Source organism: Protopterus annectens, chromosome 6.part0 (genome assembly GCF_019279795.1).
Source record: "Protopterus annectens isolate FY-2018-M chromosome 6.part0, PAN1.0, whole genome shotgun sequence".
Taxonomy (NCBI): domain Eukaryota; kingdom Metazoa; phylum Chordata; order Ceratodontiformes; family Protopteridae; genus Protopterus; species Protopterus annectens.
The window spans coordinates 315,325,258-315,352,238 of NC_056737.1; the positions used below are offsets into that span (position 1 = coordinate 315,325,258).

Sequence of the window (26,981 nt, forward strand, 5' to 3'; positions counted from 1 at the left end):
GGCCATGATTAATAATTGCATAAATACTAGGATAATTTGAACTCCTTGCAATACCACTTATAAGTCAAGGCAATGATGGCATACCACATGTGAGCAGACTTTTATGATGGAAAAGTTCTGAATTGTGCAGTTTTAATGAGTCATTGGTTTCATGTGTTTTGTTCATTGCCTACAGTACCAGATTACATTTACTGGTAAAATGTTTCAAACAATCAAATTTAAAATCACGCTCTAACATGTGTGTGTTGTTATGCTGTCGTATAATTTAATAAAGTCAGGAAGGTGTATAAAGAAAGAACACATGTATGTTTCTTGTTTTGTGTAGGGGCCAATAGTTTGAAAGCTTAGCCCAAAGTGATAACACATCCACCACTGGTCAGATGCATTTTCTTTGGATGTGGTGTAGGTTTCAATGCTGTTTCAATGAATCACGGTTTCAAGGGCAAAGTTTAATGTCGGCCTACTTTTTCATTGAGACAGTATTGCTTTGTTTACCCAGATGATGTATTTTAGTGTTTCTGCATTGTTGTGCTGTGGTAAAAATGTAAAAAATAAAATTCAAAATCATTTTAGAAGTAAAGCAGTTACATTAGTGTTTATGAGTAAATGGGGCAAAATAGCCAGGTAACAGGACACTGGAATGGCTGGGGGACTGTGGTGCATTTAGTGGGTGGGGAATTTTATAATTATGTATGCAAATTAGATGTTAATCAGCGTACAGATTTGTACCTATTTTTTTCATGGGCCTTGTCCAGATTTTGATGTTTCAGGTTGAGGTGGCCTTTACTCTCTACCATCATTACACCTTATAATAACTATAAGAACCTATGCTCCTCAAATAAACTGCTGATCAATACTTCAAGATCCAATCACTCAGCAGGTGACTCCTGTACTCTAACTCTGTAGGAAAGCTATGGAATTTACTACCCACTGAAGTCACTACACAAATGTCACTTCCACTCTTTAAAAAGAATCTAAAGCTCTTTTTTAAAACACACTGGCTCTGCTCCTGTACAAACCCAGACTAACTTTTTCTCCTTTTAAATTATAACTACTCTTATACCTAACAATTTCTACATTAACAATCTAAATACCATGTTATTATAGATATAATGTATGTATACACAGATATTGTAACTCAAATACTACACCCATTGATTCCTACTACTAGTTCTATTCTTCCTAAGACTAATGTATCGTGTATATATTAAAAATATATATATATTTTTGTAATAACTGCTTTTTTAGTTCTTTGTAAGTTTCAACTGCTATTACGTTTTTAAATGTATGTATGAATTTTTCTATTCTTTTTATTTTTCGGAGCTTTTCTCCCCGGGCCTCTATTGAAAATGGACATGTATCCAGCTAGACTAGCCCGGTCAACAAATGTAAAATAAAAATAAAATAAATAAATACTGCAATCAGTGATATGGAAGGACATCAAACAATATAAACAAGTTTAAAAAACAGGCAGAGAAACAGTAAAGCCAAAATGGACATTATTTCAGAAAGACACTTCCTAAAAAGTAGTAAGGAACAGCAATTAGAACAAGGAAAACCTGTGGGTCACTTGCACATTAGTGCTTTGCCTTAATGCGAAGGATTTCTTACTCAGACTTGATACTAGAGATCCATAACTCCCTCTTACCTCATCAGGGTAATGTTCCACACATAAGCCTTTCCTAGTAGTGAGAAAGCTGTGCAATCTACTGTTAATATCTCCTAAATACAGTTAAAATGGGCAAAAAAAATTAATATAAAAGCAGAGGATCTAAGGATGTGGATAGCTGACAACTTGTGAGTCAATGTATGACAAGTGACTCGGGTTAAGTAGTTTATATATGAGCAGTCCCCACTAAGTTCCTTCCCACACTGGCACTCCCACGCATTCAAGGTCACAGCAGGTGTCTTTCATCTTGATACAAAGAGAATGAGGGGACAGACATCAAAGAAAGTCAAGCTGGGCAGTAAAGAAAAAGTTTCCCAAGGCAAATTCACCATCAGGACAGATAACTATAACAAATATGTATTCATTACATAGGTTGAGATGTGAGAAAGTCCTCTGCAATGGACATCTGGTAGGATGCCCTCTTCTGATACCCTCTCCCTAACTCAATTTTGGAAAGGTTTATCTACCCAGCTTGGTAGTAAGCTACCACCCCTCAAGTGAAACACATTAGATGTCATGTGTTTGGCTAGGTAATCATGTCTACCGTCTTCCTCTCCCCAGCTTGATAAACATGCACATAGTATGGGCATCTATAAAAGACAAACCAAAAATACAAAGTTATATACAATCAAAAATACACCAAAACTCAACTTATTAAGGAGGTAAAAGTCTGATAATTTATTAAAAAATACATAAAATCATAAGCGCTTTTGTCCCGTAGATAGAGACTTCTTCAGATAAAACAACACACCTCACATTATTAAATACTCTCTCAATTTCCTGTCCCCCTCGAGTTAACTAATTAAACTGAAAAGAGAAAAATAATTAGTCCTCCTTAAAGTAAACACTTAATAACCAATACACATTAAAAAGTAAGCCCTGTGACAAGAGGTGGAAAGGTTGTCCAAAGAGTGATTACAGGGTGACAAACTCCTAGTGCACACAGCTCTCTCTCAGTTGAAAGTAAATTGGGTTGGGGTTGGCATAATGTTAAGCTTACCTCACAGACAAGAGATACAGGGTTTAATTCTCACAAAGGGAAACTGGCCATGCTTAAAGTGTCCACAAGGCAGCAAGCCTAGTACTTTCCTATGAACCTAAATGGCAATAACTTGTGCAGTAAAAACCATAAACCCCACAGGGAGGCTGGATTTAGAAGAAGGTCTAAAGACAAAGGCTCAGAAGGCAAAGTCCTGGGGGACTGGGCTACCAAAGAAGTACTGATTCATGAATTCACTGTTCAAGCAACAATGCTTGGTAAAGGTGTGAAGCATAAATGCCTACAATGAATACATTCTTCAGACAGACACTGAAAGTAGCCACACCCCTCCTGGAAGAGTTTTTGATGGAATTTTTCAATTTGGATATGCTCAGTGACAAAAGACAATATAGCTACAATCAACATGGGCAGGGTCTGCATAACTACAGTCAGACTCTCCTTAACTGGACCACGGAGGTGAACAACCCAGTCTTCACTTACTGAGAACATGAACACTTCTCAGGAAAAGGGTCAATTGTATTAGCAGTGGTGCCATCATCGATGAGGAAGAATGGGATTTTTCCTTTAAGACTGTTTGCTTCCTGTTGGAAGCCTTTGGGAGCTACACTATCGCTGCTCACATAAGAATGCACATGTGGTACCACACTTACCAACCTCAGTCTTAGAAAAGGAGAGGCAGGACTCACTACTGATTCACCATCTGAAATATGGCATACTCTACATTTTCACTGAAGTCACAGAGGTTCAGTATGAGAAAGGAACATCTCAACCCTTTCAGAATTTGGGCAGGATCAGAACCTGTGCCTCTCTGAAGGAAAAGAATCTATAACTCCTCCAAAGAGTACAGTGTACACCTTTCTCTAAGACCTCTGTGGAGACTGAATGGCCCTTTACTAATGGTGTTCATGGGTGAAGACCTAAATATTCCAAGACAAGGACACTGGAAACCATTGTTCAGAACCTGCTGGTCATTTACTATGGTTTTCCAAGCTGTGGCAAACTCACAAAATTAAGCTTCCATGGCAACCATAAGTGAAAGTCAGAAGTGATATATTGGTGATGGCAAATTCAGTCACCAACAAGACTACGCAGATGCAATGGGGGACTATCAGATGCTTGGGGTGCCCTTCACCTTGTCAGGAGCTTAGGATTTAGGTTGTCAGAGGAAAGAAGGGCAGATGGAGTTTCTAGATACCTAATATGGCCAAGTGCAATGGCCTTGCTCACCTGGAAAGCCTATCCAAAGGCAACTACACTTGAAAACAATAAAGCTAGGCCTGCCTCAGCTCATTAGTTAAGGAGGACAGCCTTTACCACACATTATCTATATTTCTCAGCCTGCTGCCCAGCCACATCATCAAAATAATCAACATTACAGCAGGTCACGTGAAAAAGTACTAAGGAAGCTATGATAACCTTCTTTTCCAGATTCATCAAACCCAGAATCAGGAAGGTCTGTTAATTTTTCCACAGCCTGTTCCACAATGGAGGGCTAGAAATGTAATACATAACAGAAATAACTAAGGCATTCAAGGCCCAGACTGACAATGGAAAACATCTTCCTGCCTACCCTTTCTAAAGCTTTGAAATCTATTTGATGTAACAGAAAAAGTTCCTGCAGTATCAGGATCTATGGGCACTGAAAACATCACACTGGAACTTGTCTAAAGAAGATTAGTGACATTACTCCAGCCAGCCAGGTTTTGTAAAGGGAATCAGCTCTCTCAGGAAGGGAGGAAACAAAATCTGGATGCCTCAGGTCTCAATAAATTATATCATTAAAAGAAAAACCCACAGGAAAGGCTGATTCAAGGTTCTCATCCTTCTCCAAATGACTGCTTAGACTTATTTCTCCACTGCCACTAAAATCATTCAAAAAGACACTGTAGAAGACCAGGATGGATGGTACTAAGCCAGGTGGAACACCATTGCTATGTCTGACAGAAAAATAAAATAAAAAACAAATGTCCCTTGTCTGAGTATCACTGATATCAAAAGAAAAACATACGACTTAGGTGGATGAATTATGTGCCATTCTGCATTTTGAACCTTATCTGTCATAACATATTTGGACCACAATTTTACAGAGATCTACTAACTTTTTATTAAACCATATTTTAAAAATTTGTGGTGGCAGAAACAGTGTCAGGGAGTGTCCTCAGACTTTAATGGACACATCTAGTGCAACAGTGGAGGTGCATTTATTAGTCTGTGGATGCATCTCTTCACTACCGCTACTATGATGTTACTGACAGATGCAGTAAATTTATGTTGTCATACTGTTAATAAGTTTACAAAGCTATTTGTAGATATATATATATATATATATATATATATATTAATTAGGAATGCCAAGGGAGAAACTGTATCATGGCACCTAAGCCACCACATGCTGTAATGCATAAAGGTGATTTACAAATGGGAACTTTAAACAGAGAATCTGGTACACGCTGTAAAGCTCTGCTACTGTATACAGCCTTAATTTCCCTGCTGATGTTGCAAAGTCAACAGTGAAAATGTCAGCCCCCCCCAGCAGGCAATATAATAAATAATTCTTACCACTGAAAGGACTGGTTTGACTGCAGACTCTAGATATTGCACAACATCCTGCAAGTGCCGTGTTCCCTGGCTGAGCTGGTTGAGGTCAAAAGGTATCTTTAAGCATCTACTTAACTTTTCCCGTGCTGAGGACAAATTGCCAGCCTTCAGGCACGCCATTCCCCAGGCATGCCAGACACCAGTTGGATCCAGCCCACTTTTAGTAGATACCTCAGGGCAAAAAGAGAAAGAAAAATAAAAGTCAGTTATAAAGCAATTTATTGTCAAAGAATAATTAAAGCTCTAAGGTTATTATAGTGCAGAATCAGAAATCTTAGCTATATCCTGATATCAAAATAATAAATATATTTTCACTTATGCCTATAATTTTTTATTCAGTGAAAACTAGACAATTGAACCTTTCAGTCAAATGAGATGAACATGAACATTGTTTTCCACCTGCACTCTAGCTACAAGGCCTTATGGTTGGTTAAATTTTCACTTGTGAGTTAACAAAATAAAAAACACCATGGATAGAATGGGGTACTGTGCAGTGTGGGATCTCCCATGTATGAAAGATGTCATGGTTGCATATTCAACCCGAACGAGTTTGACTGTCTGGGTTTTGCTGAAAAGTGATCTATGCTCACACAATTACAGCGAGTGTTTAAAAGTGAACATTGCTCTGTCTTCTGGAGCCACTTGTAAAAACAGAATGGTGTCCGTCATGTGCTAATCCTGGGTCCAACAGATTTCATTGTTTGTCACATGCCCTGCAATTACTCTCTTGGGATATGTCAAGCTGATACTCTGTTACAAAAGGATGCATTTACTTCTGAGTCCCGCATGAAGTTGAATAAAGTCATCTGTCAGCTTCCAGAAGCTGATTCAGAAGTTCCTGTTCCCAAATAAAGAAATCAAGAAAGGATTCCCTTGGCCAGTGTCAGCATTATACTGATGTTTCACAGCCCTTGCCCTCTGACACTTATCATTGCTATGAGTAAATTTCTGGCTTGATCTAAGAACTAACTATTGCCTCTGACTCTCATATCAGGAATACTTTCCTCAAACTACTGCCTCCTGACAGATTAACAGGCTCTTTTTCCCCCAACCTCTCACTCCTAGCCCAGGGAGGCCCTGGACAAAGTGTCAACTTCCGCAGCATGAAAGAGTACTGTCTTTCCATTGTTTAAAGCATCGTCTTATTTATTCTATCCAAATATTTGAGAATGGAATATCACATATGCGCTCACTTTATCACTTGATTTGTGAAGACTTTTGCAGTGGCTAACTCCTGAGATTTTCTCGTCTGCAATCCGAGGTTCACATTTCTACCCTCAGAGGGTACTGCACTTCCTGTTTTATATACCATGGTATCACATATTCATTTATGAGATTTAGGAGACATCTACCTCTGCCCAAAGTCCAATATCTGTCTACTAACGGAGCACAAGTTGCAAGACAAGAAACAAATCATAACAGAGAAGAATTATAATAAACCGTATATTCACTGACTAATGGGAACATCCACACCTGCTGTCTCCAAAGGCCAACAAGATCCAAGGGGATGGATAAAAGATACTTTGCACTCTCAGCAGAAAGCTGAGATACAGGTAACAGAACTGATATGATGAGTACATATTAAATTTATCTGACTTCAGAAGCCTGCAATTATCTGTTTAAAATAATCTGTCTTTGTCCCAGCAGAATGGAAAACAGTTACCATCATCCCTTTGCACAAAGGGGGGTGCATCTACGGACCCCGGGAACTACAGACCCATTAGCCTGACTAACCTTATCTGCAAGGCCATGGAATTAATCATCATGGACCTTATTAACAAAGCAATAGGAAATCTCCAAATGTTCGACCCTACACAGACTGGCTTTGTCAAAGGGAGGTCATGGCTGTTAAACTTTGTGGACTTCTCCAAGACAGTCACCAAAGCCCTAAAGAAGAGCAAATCTGTGCATACAGTTTACCTAGACTCAGCTAAGGCCTATGGCACAATCCTCCACTAAGGCATCATTGATAAATTTTTCTACACAGCTGGGTATCAACCCATATACTGTCAGGTGGGTTGCAAACCAGCTCACTGATAAAACTCATACAGTCAAAATAGGGGACTCCATCTCCTCTAACAGACCTGTAACCAGTGGTGTTCCACAGGTATCGGTTCTGGGACCCCTACTCTTTGGAATCTACTTTTCCGAAGTACATGCTAAACTAAAGGACTGTGGCTGACAAAGTTTGCTGATGACTGCAAACTGGGAGTGATCACTGAAACCCCTAGCAATGTCAATATCCTGCAAGAATGTCTTACACAGACTAATGACTGGTGTCAAAGTTATGGTCTTAACCTTAATGCAAAAAAATGCATCATCATCCCCTTCGGCAAGGGCGACTGATGTTCCTGCAAACTCCCACATCAATAAAGTACAGTTTTGTACCTACCATAAATGTAGATGTTCGAGGATTCCCTTGCTGCAGTCCTGACAATTGGGTATAGTCCGCGTCCCAGTCGGCCCGAATACCAGAGTATAAGGCTGACGTCGGTCATGGCGCCTTAGACTGACGTCAGTACGTCAGGGTACTAATGCGCATGACCGACGTCATTTCCTCAGTCTTTTCTTGCCCCAGATGTCAGAAGACCCAAAAAGACAAGTCCCAAAACAACCTGCACCAAAAACATGTACAATATATACAGTAATATATACAAAAAATATAAGCATGTAAACTCACCTACACAACCACCCTGAAACACAGTGGGGAGGAGGGAGGGTAAATTGGACTGCAGCAAGGGAATCCCCGAACATCTACATTTATGGTAGGTACAAAACTGTACTATGTTCTTCGTCTTCCCTTGCTGCAGTCCTGACAATTGGGTAGAATCCCAAAGCAGAGGTAAGGAGGCTGGCAAATTATAAAGTAGCAGGAGCTGACAACATGCCTTGTAAAACAGCTGTGGCAAAACCAGCTCTAGTCTTAGAGTATATAGGCAGGTGATAATGCCTAGAGAAAGTATGCACTGAACTCCAAGTAGCTGCCTCCAGAATATCCTTAGTTGCCACCCTCCTTAGAAATGCTGTTGAAGTGGCAGTAGCCCTAGTGGAATGAGGCCTAATCCCAGCTGGAACCTCTTTGCCATGATGGGAATAACAAAATGCAATGCAAAAGCCAATCCACCTAGAAATAGTTTGTTTTGACACAGGCTTGCCCTGTGAACTTAAAGCAAAAGAAACAAGTAACTGCTGAGACTGCCTAAAATCTTTAGTCCTGCTCAAATAATAACGCAATTGCCTGTGTACATCTAAAGTGTGCAAAATCTTTTCCCCTTTATTTTGAGGATCTGCAAAAACGTAGGCAAATGAATAGTTTGGTTTAAAGCCACACTAGAAACCACCTTAGGCATAAAGGAAGGATTAGTGCGTAATGATACCCTGTCCTTATGGAAAATCAAAAGGGCTCTACTGCCATAAGGGCCTGCAACTCAGACACCCTTCTTGCAGAAGTAATAGCCAACAGAAAAGCAGTCTTCCATGACAAATATTTCAATTCAGCAGTAGCTGCAGGCTCAAAAGGTTGTAGAGTAAGTTTTTCCAACACAAAATTGAGATCCCAAGCAGGAGTAGGAGCTCTACGGGGGTCTTATATTCTTTGCCCTCTAAGAAACTGCTTGAACAAAGGATGCGAAAACAAAGGTGGGTCACAATCATAGTGAGCTGAAATTGCTGCAGCATGAATCTTTATGGAAGAGAAAGACAAACCTTTGTCCAATAATTCAGTAAGATATTGAAGAGCCACACTCAAATTAGGCTCTGAAATCTCCAAATTCTTTGCTGTACTCCAAAATAAAAATCTCTTCCATTTTTCTGCGTACACTCTCCTAGTACTAGGCCTTCTAGCTTCCATAATCACATTTAAAACTTGTTGAGGAAGCTGAGACCTACCATGCCTCAACGCAGAATATGCCAAGCTGTGAGATGAAGAGATGGAAGCTTGACATTGAGCAGATGACCGTCCTTCTGAGATAACAGATGAGGAATCAGAGGTAAAGGCCATGGAGGCTTCTTTACAAGACTCCTTAGAAGTGGGTACCAGTGTTGCCGAGGCCAATCTGGAGCCATCAAAATCATCCTTGGCCTGTCCTGTCTGACCTTTAGTAATACCTTTGGAAGAAGAGGTAGAGGTGGAAAGGCATAGACATGAAGGTTTTTCCAACTGAAAGACAGAGCATCCACTTTCCAAGCTGTGTGATGAAACCCCTTTGTGCAATACTTTGGCAGCTGGTGGTTTAGTGGAGAAGCGAACAGATCTATGTCTGGAGTTCCCCATGACACTGTCAATTTCTGAAATACATGAAGATCCAGTTTCCACTCGTGGGGATCCATGATTTGTCTGTAATACATCTGCTAGGGAGTTCTGTGCTCCTGGCAGAAACCTTGCCTGAAGAGTCAGTTGCAGGCTTAACGCAGTCTCCCATAGAATCATTGCTTGCCTGCATAGAGGATAAGAATGTGTTCCCCTTGCTTGTTGATGTACCACATGACAGTTGTGTTGTCTGTCAGAATCAACACCTGCCCTGGAAGAAGTAACTCCTTGAACGCCATCAATGCAAACTGGACTGCTAACATCTCCTTCATGTTGATATGTAGATGCTGTAGTCTGGCAGGCCACTTGTCTTGTATCCACTTTCCATTTAGATGAGCTCCCCAAGCAGTGTCCGAGGCATCTGTCGTTAAAATCTGACTCGCCTCTGGCCGGGTCACAGAGAGTCCCTTGTTTAGGTGACATTCCTGAGCCCACCACAAGAATTCCTTTTGAAGGCAAGGTATTATTTGAATGACAGTGTCCAAATCTTGGCAGTGCTGTGTCCATACATTTTTGAGATACCATTGCAGCTTCCTCATATGCAGTTTGGCATTGGGAAGCACCAGAATACAAGATGCCATGAACCCTAATGCTTGAAGGACTGTCCTTGCAGTCAGCACGGACTGATGAGATAGTTGATGGAAGTAAAGTGACAGACTCTTTTGTTTGTCCGGGGTTAAAAAGGCCATCTGGGCTGCTGTATTCAGTCTCACACCCAGAAAGCACATGTCTTGAGAGGGTACTAGACTGGACTTTATTTCGTTCACAGAATACCCTAGGCATCTTAGCACTGCTATGACATATTCCAGATGCTGTAGAAGGTGTTCCTTTTCTTGAGCCAGAATCAGGCAGTCGTCCAAGTAAGGATAAATTTGAATGCCTTGAAGCCTGAAGTAAGCTATCACTGGAGCCAGAACCTTGTGAATACTCTGGGCAGTAGATAAGCCAAAGGGCAATGCAGAGAACTGATAATGAAAATCTCCAGTTCGAAACACCAGATACTTTCTGCAACTTAGCCTTATGGGCACATGAAGGTAAGCTTCCTTGAGATCCAAAGTTACCATCCAGTGATCCTTGCCCAGCAGAGGTAACAGTTGCTGTAACGTCAACATCTTGAACTTGGGAATGTCCAGATAAGTGTTGAGGATAGATAAATCCAAAATTGGGCTCCACGTGTTCCCCTTCTTTGGTACTAGGAACAGGCGAGAATAAAAACCGAAGCCCCTTTCTGACACAGGGACTGGCTGAATAGCCCCTATCTGGAGTAACTGAGAAACTTGCTTGTGAGCCTCTTTTCTTTGTGGAGGAGGAACATCTGGCATGCCTTTGAAAGGGGGCATTGTGTGGAAATAAAATCTGTACCCGTGATGAATGATATCCAGCACCCATCTGTCTTGAGTGATTAAATCCCAATTTTCTTTGAAAAGAGACAATCTTCCTCCCAAAGGAGCTGCCAGACGAGTCCACTGGCAGCTGAAAAGGCAGGTCATTGGTTCTGCTTACGAAAGGACTGACCCCTGCCCTCACCAGAAGTCTGAGCAGGTGAACTGTCTGATCTAGGCCTAAACGAACCTTGAGCCCTGCCCCTACCACGTCTAGACCTACCCCTAGACTGGGAACCATAAGCAGGATATGTCCACCCCTTAGCAGGCCAATTTCTACTAAACTTGGAGGCTGCACCTGCAAAAATCTTTAACAGTCTGCATAGACTTAGCTTTGTCCTCCATTTTCTTTAAAACTGCTTCCACAGGCGGTCCAAACAACACATCAGACTGTAAAGGAGCATCCAAAATCCTGGTCTTAACATGCTCAGCTAAATTCTGATCCTTCAACCATGCATGTCTGCGAAGAACAGAACTAGTAGCAGCCACCCTCGAGGAGGCCTGGACAGCATCAAAACCACACTGCAAAGAATGCTTACCCACTTGTTCAGACACATGAACCAAATCCAGCAATTCTTTACACTCAATACCTTCCGCCAAAGCATCCACCTTAGATTTCAATTGTGAAAGGAGATAATTCTGATATTTCAGCATATGAAATTGACAATTCAACGCCTCATGGCTAGAGTGGAAGAAGTATATACTTTCTTACCCCACCTATCCAAAGCCCTTGCCTCTTTATCAGAGGGTACAGGATTTTTAACCACAGAAGCTTTAACACCTTTAGGCCCTGAGAAACAGTTTCTGGGTCCGCCTGGGACTCTTAAACAAATACTTATGAGCTTGGGCACCCTATAATACCTATCAGGCTTAACAGGAGCAGGAGGCAAGGAATCAGGGTTCAGAGAAGCCTCTGCAAAAACATCCTCCACCACATTCAACACAGGAGGAATAGCTAAGGGCCTATGCTGGGGCAAAACAAGAATTCCCTAAGCCTTTTCTGGAGTCAGAGTAATCTTGGCCTTCCCATTTAAAGTGCTCCCTCATGGAGTGAAGAGTCTCTGAAAATGAAAAATCCTCAGGAGGAGAAGCTGAAGGGGTGGAATCATCCACATCAGAATCAGAATAAGTAGGAAACTCTTGCAAGTCTTCCACAGAAGACTCTGAAGCCTGTGAACACTGTTCAAAACTATCAAACTCCTGTTCCACCCTAGGCCTCTTATCAGGTGGGCGCGTAGAACCGCGAATCAGAGTAATCAAATCTGCTGCCATTTTAAGCATATGTTTCTTAGGCACAGAGCCCGAAATGCTAGGAGAAGCCCCTACAGAAGCTGAACTTGGCCTTCCTCTAAAAGAAGCTTTGGCAACAGAAGGAGAGGCCCTAACTACCTTGGGAAGAGAGGGAAGAACAGTTACCTGAGAAGCCCCCTCAGCCTGGCCTACCTCCTGAGAGGGCACATCCTGTAACAGTAAAGTATCTGCCTGAGACTCCATAGAGACTCCTGGCAAAACCTCTGGCTCCCTGAGCCTTCTAAAGGACCGGCGTCCGGGACTGCCGGTTCCTCACCCCTAGACTTCACTGTTTTGTCCTTGCGCTTCTTAGATGAAGCAGGCGCCGGAGCATCCGACGGCATAGTATAATTGCAACGCTTCCCAAACACTAACCTAGCACAATCAAGCCTCCTCTTAATAGTGCGCTTGTTAAATCTAGCACAAGAGCGGCAACCAACAACGTCGTGCTCAGGCCCTAAACAAGGTATACACAATGTATGATAATCCCTATGCGGTATCTGCTTCCCACAAGAAATACAGTTATTCACTTTTTCTGACATCCGGTTAAATACTGAGGCAAGAAAAACCAAAATGTTCCCAACGGGTTACTTAGCCAACTCTGTATTCGGTCTGAAACTCCGGTTTCGGAAAATCTCAGAACGCCAACCTGCACTCGCAAAATTGCTTCTGCATCGGACCATGCGGCAAAAAAGACTGAGGAAATGACGTCGGTCATGCGCATTAGTACCCTGACGTACTGACGTCAGTCTAAGGCGCCATGACCGACGTCAGCCTTATACTCTGGTATTCGGGCCGACTGGGACGCGGACTATACCCAATTGTCAGGACTGCAGCAAGGGAAGACGAAGAACATCAATACCCTAAGCACACAGTCAGTGGTGACAGACCTGGGCACACAGGTTGACAGCAAGCTTAACTTTGATCACCATGTCTCCACAGTGGCAAGAAAGGCATTTTATACTGCCCATCTCATAAGTAAGGACATTGCCTCCAGAAAAAGAGAGGTTACAACTCCCCTGTGCTCTTCCCTCATCAGGCCATTAATAGGGTATAATGTTCCTTTCTAAATACCTGCAGCAACTGGAGAGACCACAACAGTTCCTTACAAAGAAAATTCAAGGTCTTCAAGATCTGTCTCATGTGGACAGACTAAAATCATTGCCACTTTACTCTGTGTTGTACAGACTGCTCAGAGATTATCTGTGCCTTGCATATTCTGCAATCTCTGACCCATCTTTAATGGAAATGCTGCATATTTGCAAGTCAAATGGCATACAGATCATTTGCTCAAAGGACCTTAACCTGGTATATGACATCAACAGAATCTGCTGGAGAGACAGATTTGTCTCACACAGGTTGCCCCACCTTTGGAATAAGTTTCCTATTCATGTTAAATAAAGCCCCTCACTGGAGCTATTTAAGTGTAATTTGAACAACTGGACGGGTAACCAGAAATTCACCCCTGGGGTTCCACCTGTGTCCCTCTTGGATAGAGGCAATAGGTGCTCCTTTTAGTGTCTGCTTGAGCCAGACACCCTTGGGAACACAAGCTGAACTTGGCTAGGCTTCTAAGGGCCCTGGGGATGTTAGCCTAGTAACCTCCTAGGATATTCAATCACAAGCACTGAAAATAAAACCTCCCAGGAAAGCCTAAAGGCACTGGTTTAGAAGGCTGAATTCTGAAGCACCAAAATGACACTGGAAGCCTGAATTCTGAAATCCTAATGCAAGCACATTTCACAGTGAAGATGTGAACAGATGACAGAAATAATTTCAGAAATGTCAGCAATGGGGAAGATGATTCACTGGTGAAGCATTAGAGAATCTCTACCTGTGCTGCAACCTTTTCTCTGCACTCAAAGGGCTGTTGAGGGAAGGGCAGGAGTGCTTGGTAGGGGGGGGGGGGGTTAAAAGAATACATCTGTATATCTCACCAGTGACTCACTGGAGAGCACAGGGGACCTCACAGGAGGCATGTACTTCTTGGGGGGGGGGGGGGGGGCTTGTTAGAATGGCTATGACACTTCTGTATGTGACATGTCCTTTTTTCACTGATGGTGCAACCAAATGTTTGGAACTTGCCAAAGCAAAATACAAAGGAACACACATACATATGGAAAGGGAAAATTCTTAAAACTCCATTAATTCATTTTTTTTCATACAGTGAGTCACAAATGAAGATAGAGGGTTAGATGTGTAAACAGGCCAGTAATGCAGACATTTTTGAAACAATCAGTGCAAGCAGCAAAGCAACCATTGGAGTGGCCTGTGAAACAAGTATTTTAGACTGACAATTAGATCTTGCAGGAAACGGTTTACTTAACGAATACAGTTAATGCCCTCCATGCAGCAAAGCAGATGAACAACACAACTGTTTTGTCCTCCTAAAACTATGTACCCCTTCAAAGTGAAAGCCAAGTTTACAACTGGAACTGCACAGCCAAGGTGCAAATTGCTCTTTCTTCCTTATATCCTGCCTCTGTCAAGAAAACTGAACTAAGCAAAGATTCAAGGAAAATTGTAATACCTCTTTTGGAAGGGAATGTAGATTGATCATAAGGGATACCAGATCTTTGTGAATACGAAGAAGGGTTTCCTGCAAATAAGAGTCTACAGCTCAGATTGCCTATGAGCAGAAGTGATGTGCACTTAGAACAGCATTTATTTTATTTATTTATTTTACATTTGTTGACCGGGAAAGTCCGACTGGACACATGTCCATTTTCAGCGGAGGCCCGGGGAGAAAAGCTCCAATAGTACATAGTAGGTTACAAAAAGTTCCAATAGTACATAGTAGGTTACAACAATGTTTGACAGCTAACATACGATTGTAGTTATGCACTAAATACCCAGGGAAGAAAAAAAAAGTTACATTAGTATGTACAATAACAATTATAAAGAGAAAACAAAGCATCATATAGTTAGTATACACAGGTAAGAAAAGTTACATTAGGATGTACAGTGAACAATTATTATAAGAAACAAACCTACAAGTAGTTAGTTTCAGGGGGAGAGTAGATGGCTTGAGGCCTAGGAGGATAGTAATTTCACTGAGGGAGGTTGAGGGGAGCTATGGGTTAGTCTGGATTAGAACATTGGCAAAGCCAGTGGGATTTGAAGTCATGGGAGGCCATTTCTGAAAGTATTTAGGAGGTTGATTCAGTGAGACTAGGTGGAAGAGAGTTCCATATTTTACCCACTGTGTTTGAAAACAGAGAGTCACCTCCTGAGTTACAGGATTTGATTGTCTGCGAGTAATCTGTGAGATGATCTTAGTCTATTTAGGTTGGTATAAGGGGTAATTATTCCAGACAGGCCGGGAGTGTTTTCAGGTTGAGAGAGTATTTTGTAAGCAATAATAAGTTGCTTCTGTAGAAGTAGGTTTGGTAGTTCTATCCAACCTAGGTTCTGAAGATTAGTACAGTGATGGGTTTTGTAGGGCAGGCCTGTGGCAAATCTTGCAATATGATTATAACAACAAGAGAGTTTAGATAGATCCGATTTGTTGGGATTTGTAAGTATGGGGAGGCATACAAGAGGGTAGAAAGAGATGGGTGCGAGCAATGGCAACTTTAGCCGTGGAGTCAGAAAAGATTTTATTCTATAAAGGGACCCCAGTTTCTTATTAACAGTTTTGATAGTTTGGTTGATGTGCATCAAATCTGAGTTTGTTGTCAATGGTAACCCCTAATAGCTTGGTATGAGGGTCGGGGGTGATGGTGGTTCCATTGTTGGATTGTACACATAAGGGAAAAGTTGGTGTTTTATGGGTAGGATGGAAGAGTAGCATTTTCGTTTTTTTTGGATTAAGGATCAGTTAGCGTTCTGATAACCAATTCTCAACTGCAGTGAAACAGTCTTGAGTTTTGGATAATAGAATAGTTGGGGATCTATCTGAGCAAATTAAAGTCGAGTCATCAGCATATTGAATACATGTAGACTCTGGGATGACTTTGTTAAGATCATTAATAAAGATGGAAAATAGAAGAGGGCCAAGTATGGAACCTTGGGGGACTCCTATGGTGTTGGGTATGAGGTCGGAGAGCTTGCTTTGCCAGAGCACAGCTTGTTGCCTATCAGAAAGATAGGCATGAAACCAGTCTCATCTTCCAAGAGATGAAACTAACAGATGTCAAAGATAGTTGAAAAAGTAGACATACAAGCCAGTTACTTATGAAGTTCAAGATGAAAGAGATGAGTTCTTCACTTGTGCAAATTTTCAAAATTCTTTTGAACGACTGCTTAACCAGCCAGAACTGGGTTACAGTTCTGCCTTCCAGAAGGTCAATGTGCAGAAATGCTAGGTGCATGTAACCCGACTGAGGAATAACAGAGACCTAAGTCAATAAGTGCTTCAAACAGGTGAGGGATGCTTACAAACTGATTGACTGAACTGGCGTGGGATAACTTTCTGTCAAATGAAGAACTTTTGAACTTAGTAAAGTATGTTTAATGAGTGGAAAACTTCCAAGTAACCTGAACACCAGCAAGACATGCTGACAAAAAAGAAAGATACGAGAGAGAAGCTAGACCACGAGGTGAAGCCATATTTTTTTATCCCAGAAAACAAGGACTTCTTAGGTTTGTACTGAAAAGTTTGCTGCACCAGCACAGTTCAGACAAACACCACCCTATTCAGCAATCAGGGTACAATGAGAATGAGTCTTGTTCTTCCTTACCTGAATATTATGATGACGTAGGGAATCACAGGAAATACAGCAAAAAAAAAAAAAAATCTTCTCTACCATAGGAAAGAAAACATCTACCATCAGCTCCCTCTTGCCCTGTTAAACTGAGCACAACAGGCAAGGACTTCAGTCTTCTCTGTGGGGAAGAAATCAACTTCCAGCATTGCCTTGACAGGATTCCCAAACCTTTACCTCCATCAAATTCCCAAAGCATGTCAACGTCTATTAATGTGATGCCAATGCCAAAGGTCCAGCGTTAGGCAAAAGTATATGCTCAAATGGTGTGACTGTGCACACGTAGACTTTTACTTAAGTATTACACCTAAAATTACTTCATTAACTGGAAATGTGTGGGCTCTAGCCTCATATTTCCTTTCAACGTTTGCAATGCAAGAAACAGACAGTATTTTCCAGCTGCCTTAAGTAGAACTACTCTCTCAAGGGGGACCACTTCTCCTAAAGTTGAGGTGGCCTCTCTAGCTCATATGCAAAGCATCCATCCTAATGACTTGGGGTCTGCTACAGAAAGACAAGGATCACAACACTGGGAAATGACCACTACTCTAAAGCCTTGAGACAAGGATCTGACATCAGAAGAATTTTTGGTAATTTCGCAGTCACTGACATCCCACCATCTATTATAAACCTGCATCCTCAGGTTTATGAACTGAACTTTAACACTGAAACTGCCATCAAGTCTTTCATCCATGCAGGACTGTCCATAGCCTGGACTGCCACAGAAGTCTCATACAGGATAACAAAGCTACAACTTAAAGAGGCCTTCTTCCATTTTAAGGATACCCCAAGGGTCTGCAACTACAGAACACCAAAATAAAGGATGCCACCAGCCATTCTCTAGAAGAAGTAAAAAGGTTTTCAGTCATTCAGGTAAGATAATACATCAAGTTCCTTCTTTTGCATGGTCTCAACTATGAAGGCTAGCACTATAGTAGATACTGAGGGTGCAGAGGAGAAACTAAGCTGCAATATTTTGTATTGAAAGTGGTAGGCACTTACCTCAAACAATGCAAATCTCCTGTTCTGTCCCCAAACATTGATGTTCCAAATGATACTAATTATGTACAAGCAACTCCCACTCAGGCAACCACTGACAGCAAAGTCTTGACTCTTAAGGAGTTACTATCTGTAATTTTACATGCTGAATGTTCACTTATTCACAGTAAGAAACAGACATGAGCAGAACCTTCTAACACTTTCCCTCCCCTCTCCCTAAAAGGCAGAACAGTATCTAGTACATTTTAAGAGTAGAACATGCTTGTCCCAAGAGCTCTGAAGAAATGGCTTGGTTCAGGAGCAGAGATATTTCTGAGAGAGACCTCAGTCTCTCTAAGATCAGCCTACACACGACCATGTTTAGCACCCAGCGGTCATTTGTGATGGCTCTATAATGCAGAAGTAAATATGGAGAAGTGGTCCACAGCTGTAAAGACTGATCTGTGGGGGAGCAGAGTCACCTTCCAAAAAGGCCTGGCTAGCACACACATCCAGGGAAAGGCAAGGCCATCTGTGCCTGATGCCCCCTCCTCATTTTACTTGTGGATCGGTACTTTTCACTGAACTTGGCAGGCCTGGAAGAAGCAAAAGTTGCTGAGGTACATCATGAAACCTTCCACAACAGTCAAGTCATGCTTCCTGTTTTGGAGGTTCTCAACCAGTTCATGGAGGCACCTATCTAAACAGGACTTATCAACACAAGGAAGGTTCAAGTACAGTTGGTCTCAACTCATTTTTCTATTAGGACAACCTGAGCCACACCATCCAATAAAGGCACATTTCTAATCTTGCTACCATCACCGCAGGTTCAGCACAATAAAAATTATAGTTGGCTATATGGAAGTCCACTGTAGAAGGCTCAACTTGATGATCCTTGACCACACTCGAGGAAATCCATCAACTTCTATGCCTGATCCAGTAAGGGGGGGCTGGATTCTGTTGACATGAAACAGGTAGATGAGGGATCCAATCCTCACTATGGCATAAGAAATCACATTACTAAAAATCCAGTTCAAATCCCCATAACTGTCATTACAGTGAAAGATACTGAAAATCTCTGAGACCTGTGGACAAACAAAATTATGACAAAGAGGTCTGCCCTAGGACACATGCTGAAGAGATCTCTCCATTCTAGTGAGGGCTTAAAAATGCCATCATCCTTCCTGGCAGCAAAGTGAGCAAAATCCATATACTTCTAGCCTGCATACATAGCATTTAGAAGAACATGTTCCACAGGAAGGATGCTTCCAGGATCCTTACTCTTCTTATCCAAAAAGTGATTAGAATGGTACTAGGGTGAATACAAAAAAATGACAGGCCAGTTCAGTCTACAAGGGGCTAGATCAGCTTGAGAATCTCCAGAAGGGAAAATACATTTTGGAGGGAGCTATGGTGATGTACAGAACTCAGTTTTTTCTCTCTCTCTGAGAAAATGGTTTCATGATCCAAAAATTTCCTCTTCCCAGGCCACTCAGGGTGAAGTACATCCCCTCTTCCAATCCTAGATTGACAGAGAGACAGCTTACATCCATAACAGATGAATGAGGGGTTAAGTGTGGCTGGGGAAAAAGGCAAACATCACATTTGAACTAGGTCTTCAGTGATTTTCTCAGAACATGGTATTAACAGCAGCACTTGCCTTCCTAAGGGGTATTCCCACACCTCCCACCAGATGTCAGAAGACTGAAGAACCATCCAAAGTACATGATTAAAGGCATCACATAAACCAGTGGACGCGCCTTAGCTTGACCAGTCAGCCATGCACGAGATGGACAAGGCTGCCTGGGGAGAAAACTTAGTTTGAAGTGTAACCATTAAGCTCATACTAGGGGGATTCAAATGGAATACATCATAGAAGCATATTCTGAATGTATTATTGTGCAACAGAGAATGCAGAGACCTTGTGACATACTCGCTAAAGTGATTTCCAAGGATACAACTCTCAAGTCTCTCATCCTTGTCCAGTGAAGGGTATGAACTTGGCACCTTACTAGCAGGGAAGGGGGTGTAATTTTGCTAGGCTCCGAGGCCACCTTGTACGAAAACTCTTCAGCAAGAGGGTGAGACTGATGTACTGACTCTGACTACCTTATCTTTTCATGCTACTTCAGCAATGACCTAGGATCATGTAAGGGACCTTCCTGCCAATTTCTGCATAGAGCAGCTTCAACAAATATCATCTGTATCTCTACTTGTTGATAACCTCAAAGCAAAAAAAAAGTAAATGAGTTTTCATGCACCCTTTCCCTATTATACTGTTAAACTTGAAGGCTTTTTAGCAGCTCACCCGTATTGTTCATCTGGCCTTGGAAGCTCCTCCCAGTCTTATCTTCTGTACATCTGGCCTTGAAAGCTCGTCCTAGTCTCATCTCCTTTGCTCATCTTACTGGGCACTGATAGATGAAACAGGGAGAGCCCTACCCTTACACCCTTGTTACATATTTCAGTTGCATTTACAGTCACCTTCATTTTGATACATTTATTTCTGCAATTTCTGCCTCTTATCTCATTTGGTATTAAAAGTAACTTGTGCTGTCAGGAATACTGGGTGAACAAATGAGTGTAATTAAGGAAATTATTTTTTGTCTTGGGATAGAGGATCTGAATTGCCTAGATACAATAAAGCATTGTTTAGTTTAATTCTGGTAGCTGCCAAAAAAGCAATTACTAGAAAATGGAAATCAAAATTTAAACCAGCTATACTTAAATTAGTGAATACTGTAACAGATAAACGAATAGGGAGTGGGATCTTTAGAAAATGATAGGAGTAAATTGCATTAAAAAAATGGAAACTGTGGGAACAATACATGCAGAAAAATGTTTTGGGGGAGGAATGAGGTTTAATATAAGGCAGTAACTGAATAATTTATGTAATGTTGCTTAGATTATAAATCACATATATTGTTATATGTCCTATGATGTTTGTAAATATGAACTTGTTAATATTGTTTGATTAATTTTGTAAGTAGGTTTGCCTATGTTACAAGTGATAATTCAGTAAAAGTGTTGAAAAAATAACTTGTTGTGGGACCACAGTCTTGTATTTCACTTGTAACTGTGATGTAATTGAGAGATGATTTTGAATTACTGCATAGCTATATTCATAAGAAGAATTAATTTTAAAAGTCAACTCCTTCCATTTTAAATCTGTCTAGGACCTTAGACTTGGAGTTTCATTTGCATTAATGGAAGAATTGTGAACTACTGCAGGATATGAGCCTCATTTTGTAATTTATCACATTTTTCCATAAGCCATGTTACTGGTAACTCTCTGCCTGGTACAATGCCTTACACTGTACTTTGAATTGCAATGGTGGCACTATTGTAATTTTTGCTGCAGGATTTCTGCTTCTGTGCTTCTACAGCTGTTTATATTCCAGCTTTGCTGCTAGTCTCATATTCTGTGCATCATTTGCCAGCTTAACGTTGCATCCAGTGCCTTTCTTTGTTTCATTGTGGATACACTTGCTACTGTTTTTATCTCTGCTCTTGTGTCTGCTGCATTGGGTACGGCCCTCCCAACCCCCACTGACACATTAAAGGGGCACTCTGCCGTTCTTAGAAAGCCATTTCTGCCTCGGACCGAAGCTCAAACCTGGCCCCTCACTTGGCATATGATGTTTGTGACTTCATTAATGACGTTGCTACAAACCCTCCCTTGGCATTCCATGTTCTTAAAAAGCATGAAAACATTTATTCCAGTCCTTATTTGTTTCCCTGTGGAAGAACTGTACTAGCTTCACATGGTCCTACCTCCCAACTTGATTCTACGTTGCTTTCCAGGTAAACAGTATTTATGAAAATTGCAAGTCTTTTCAGCAAAACCTTGTACTTCTGTTACTGTACAGCATTATAAAAAGATATTTTTAAAGCATTAGACAAAATGCATTTTGTTTTAAAGACAATCACACCAAAGTCTGTATAAAGCAAGAATGGAGATTTGGGGAACGAACAGCCAAGCAAGCTTCATTACTGCATATCAGAGAGAAGCTCTAAACCATGCCCTATTCCTGCACAGCGCACACATTTTTCCTCCTTCTCTTGATACTCTACACAGTACAATGCCGCACAGCTATCCATACTGAAGTGTGTGTGTGTACAATAGCTTGTGCAAAAACGGATATTTGCGGAACGCAGAAGCATAGCAAGCTTCGTTACTGCATGTATTGGAGAGACTGTAAACCCTGGCTTGATTCTCATTCTAATCTTATCTGTACAGTAATAAGGCAGACTTCTACGTGAGATGTGTGGGTAGCAGTAAATTATCTAATTATAAGCAATTAAAGCAGGTACGGATTCTCAATACTGAACAATTAGCTCAAAATCCAACAGCGTTATCTCCGCTTTATCCACCTATTCTTGCATTCACTTACTGCTAGGGCTAAACAGCAGTGACGTGATGAGTATTACAAGAAGGTGCATGCTGCTCCATCTCTGCAGGAAAAGCTACAACTTTTAACTTGCCTTCAGTAAGTCATATGTAGAACATGCAAACATCCACAATAAATGCTGACCGATGGTATCAGCACTTCACAAAGACAGCGTATTTGTCCGGCCCTTGAGCATTTTGCTAATTCTGGGATGGACCATTTAGCTGAAACATGTCACTAGTAAGGCAATGAGTGATTCTAATTTTCCGGAGTTGTTGTCTCTAGTTTGCACTGCCTTACTTCAGGAGAATTTTTATATGCAGCAAAAAAAGACCATTTCTATAACGGACAACTGAACATTATTTATCCCCATTTCTTAACGCTGTTTCGCGCAAAATCCTTTGCTGAAAGAGTCCAGCTTAGTTACATACTCACTGTAGTGAAATTACGTCTTTATTAGTAGTTAAGTATTGGTAGATCGTGTTAAGAGGGCAGCATTATTTAGTTTTTGGTAACGGGGATAGTAAATTGTTGTGTGAACTTGTTTCAGCAAGTGCCCCGATGAGTCGAGAATACAATCTCCAAGCCTTAAAAATCATAGCACACAGTCAGGAATAGGAGAACTTTCTTGTTTATCCCACTAGAAGGTCTTTATAAGCTAAACCCTATATAGTTAGTAATGGGGAATCTTTGAGAAGGTTTAATTGATGTATTATGTACACACAAATGGGTCTGATTGTTGTGGGGAGCCTTGTAAATCTAGGAGCGAAACTCCAAGAGCTGTGCCAAAATCATAACAGTTTAGATACATGTATGGCATTACAGGCAGATAATTTACAGATGATCTTATCAAAATTTGTAGATAAAAATCACAATGAAGAATACACATGAATATTTGTGTAAATTGCATACTGTGAACATGTACATGTGTGTTTATATAGCAAACTAACTAATGATGGTCAAATTGGGGTCATAAACAGATGTGTTATATTGTATGATTTAGTCATAATTTTAATGTATTTTATTGTTGATACTACATATGCAATCTGTGATGGGAATGGAAATAGTTAAATGTGATCAGTACTCTACTCCAGCAAAGAAAATTAAATATTGTATTATTTTATTTGAATTATTTGTCAGCGTAAAGCACAGAACTATTGGTGCCAGTTTCTGCCTTTGAACTGAAGGTATATGCTGGACTTGACAGTTCATAAAAAGTATGCACAGCTAAATGCATCAGGAATAATACAAGATAACCATTAAAAGTAGTAATACAAACAATGCAGCTTCTGTGATGGACAGACACAACTTGTCCTGTGAATGGTAAATAATGTAGGGCAACAAGTTGTATCTGCTGAGATCCATACCATTTTCACCTTGCATTACGATTTTTTGCTTGGTCGATAGCCTTGTAACCTCCTATGAGATTAAAGTTGCACAGCTATCCATAGTGAAAGAATGTTTTTGTTTTTGTGTGTGTGTGTGTGTGTGTGTGTGTGTGTGTGTGTGTGTATGTTAATGGTAGCATTGATTTCAATTGTTTTGTAATGCATGGAAGCTCATTTAGAAGTAGTTATTGTAAGTGTGTTGCTTGAGATGTATCTACAGAGTTTATTCATGTTAATTTTACTTTGTTTTCCATAGAGATCGACAAATAAAAGAAACTAAAACTAAACCAAGTAAAAAGGAGTCCAAGGATGAAACAGAGTTTATTTAAAACAAAATAAGACAAAATAAGACTAACACACCAGTCAATCATGAAGAGAGTGATTCACAAGGACTGGTTGTCTCCAATGGGGATGGGGGTGCATGTTCTTCAAATGATACAAGTTCTGGCATTGTCGATGCTGGGGCAGGTGATGGGTTTCAAGGTCCTAGGAGAAGTAATAGGATCAAATCATTCAATAAGAAGAACAATAACAATAACCAAAAGCCTTTTTTAGGGAGGAGCAGCAACCGCTTTCAGCGGAACAAGAACTGGAACTGAATGATTCTTTCTTGGGGTCTACCAATGTACCTATGGTTGATACAGCCGCTGCCATTACAACTCCAGCGGTGTTGTCCAACATTAAAGGGGACTTTTTTATTTATAATTTTTCAGATGTTTCAGTAGACCTTGAACTGGTTGAATTACTGGCAAATGGCCTTAATTTTGTGCCCGATTATAAATTTAGACTAGGCAAGACATTGGTTGATTTGAAACTTTTTGTGCGTAAGTTAAATTTGAATGTTTTTTTCAACAATGTTCTTGTTGGTGATGTACCTAGTCTTAAGTTAACTAGCTCGTTTAATCCCCCTTTACATCCCAGTTTATTCACATTCGAGAAAGCATGTGAATTGCACCTCAGGCACTTATACTCTATATCTAGTAATGATGGTAATAGTAGAAATACTACTTCTGATCAACTTTTAGCTTTGAATAAAATCTGTAGTTCGGCAGTAAGAGTCACCAAACCAGATAAGGGTGGGGGTTTGGTTATTTTTGATAGGATGGAATATGCTACACGCATGTTGAAGGTTATTGACTCACCAGCGTATGAAGCTTCCTCGTTAAATGAATTAACGGGTACCTACAACAGAATTAGAGGATATTTTAGGGACCTGTACCTTGAGGGTAGGATTAATATTGACATGTACAATTTTATTAACATCTCCTACCCCAGGGTACCTGTCATGTTTGGGATCCCTAAAATTCACAAAAGCCTCACGGATCCACCTATGCGTGCCTTAGTAGATGGCAGATGTTCCATCACACATCCAATTGCTCGTCTTGTTGACAGTATCATCAGCAAATATCTGAAAACCATCCCCCAGATTTGTAAGGACTCATGGTCCTTTCTGAGCTTAATCAATGAGGTTCAATTCGACAACAGCTTCAATTTCTTGACTATTGATGTGGTTGATCTTTATACATCTATCCCACATGTTGAAGCTGTTGAATGGATTGACCTCAAGCTAAGGGAATGTGGTGCGTCTGACAATGACATTTACCTAGTTACTGTTTTGCTAGATATAGTCTTGTCATCTAATTTTTTCATCTTCGACGGCCACTATTACCTTCAAAAGAAGGGTATAGCAATGGGTTCCCCATGTGGCAGCAGTGTTGCTAACATGTTTGTAGCCTACTGGGAGAACAAGTTTCTATTTAACCATTCAACCTTTGTGGAACGTGTTAAGATATACACTCGTTTTTTGGACGATGTGTTTGTGTTATTCAAAGGGAGTGAATCTGATGCCTTGGAGCTGCTGGCGTATATGAACTCTTCTACAGATTTTTTGAGATTTACCCATCATTTCTCAACCTCTGAGATCGATTACCTTGATGTTAAATTGACTAAAGACATCAGTAATAACAGATTTTGCTCATCAATTTTTAGGAAGGCAACTTATTGCAATTCTTTTTTGCATTTTACAAGTTGCCATCCATGGAGACAGAAGCGGTCTATTGTCAAGGGGCAACTTGTCAGGGCTGCTCGTATGTGCAGTACCGAAGATACATTTGACAAAGAATGCTCACTTCTATTTGACATGTTCTTAAATCGTGGATATCCTGAGAGCTTGCTCACTGATTTAATAGGGGAAGTATGTACCAAACGGGTGAATGGTACCTATTTGCCATTGTTACTACCTAACCAGCAGTCACATTCAGATGAAAACTATGGTTCTCTCTTGAATCAGTCAGAGAGTTCGAATGTGCCTCTTGTTTACAATGGGGATGGTTCAAATATTGGCAGTAGGTCTAACATCAACATTGGCTTCATTTCCCCATTCAATCTACAGTCAGGTTCAATATGTTCAATCATTCGTAAGAACTGGTATTTCATCATTAATGCCGGGCTTCATGACAGGTTGGGCACCACCCCAAGTTTTACATTTAAGAGAGGGTACAATTTAAAAGATCTCTTACAGCGAAACAACTCAACTGATCTTTTGGTGAGAAATAAGGGGACATACACTTGTGGGTGTTGTAAATGGTGTACACACCTTCGTGTAGGTAACTCCTTTTCTATTGGTATGAGGAAATTTGCTATTAACCATAGGATCAATTGTAACACGAAGTCCATTGTGTACGTTGCCTTCTGTGAATGTTGTCATGCGTTTTATGTTGGTAAGACGGATAGGCGGTTTAAGGACCGTATTTACCAACATTTATACGCTATTAAAAATAAGAAGAATGATAACGCCCTCTCTAAACACATTATGAACAACTGTGGCCATAGTTTTAAATTCATGGGGATTGACAATGTAAAATGTGATGTCAGGGGTGGCCCACAGTCCTTAATTCTAGAGACCCGTGAGTTAGAGTGGCAGCTACTTTTGGATGCTTTCTCTTACCCGGGTCTCAACGATAATTGCAACATTGCTTCTATTTTAAAGTATAGATCTTACCTTAGGTAATTGTGGTTAACAGCTTTATTTTTATGAGAGGGGTTAATAATGTTTGTACAAGCTAATTAGTCCCTTTGTTTGTAGCTTGTCCATTGCACCCTTTAGTGATTAAGCATCCTTTCTTTATTTTCTTCCCTTAATCAAGGGGATGTCATTTTACTTATTTTAAGTATGGTTGTATGTGTCATCACAAGGCAAATTTAAAATCTGCTTTTCTCTTCCTCAAGCATCTGTGTTTTCATCCACTTAATATAAGTGGTTAGTAATGT

The 26,981-nt window shown here is 40.7% G+C and overlaps 1 protein-coding gene across 2 annotated transcripts in view; it reads right to left on the bottom strand.

The window, feature by feature from the left end:
• ZFYVE26 (zinc finger FYVE-type containing 26) overlaps positions 1-26,981 on the bottom strand; it is a 3,506,023-nt gene that overhangs the window by 794,123 nt on the left and 2,684,919 nt on the right. For both annotated transcript variants that reach the window (XM_044074068.1, XM_044074069.1), the window contains one exon: positions 5,229-5,438. In XM_044074068.1, coding sequence (XP_043930003.1) covers positions 5,229-5,438 — 210 coding nt within the window. The remainder of the gene's footprint in view (positions 1-5,228; positions 5,439-26,981) is intronic.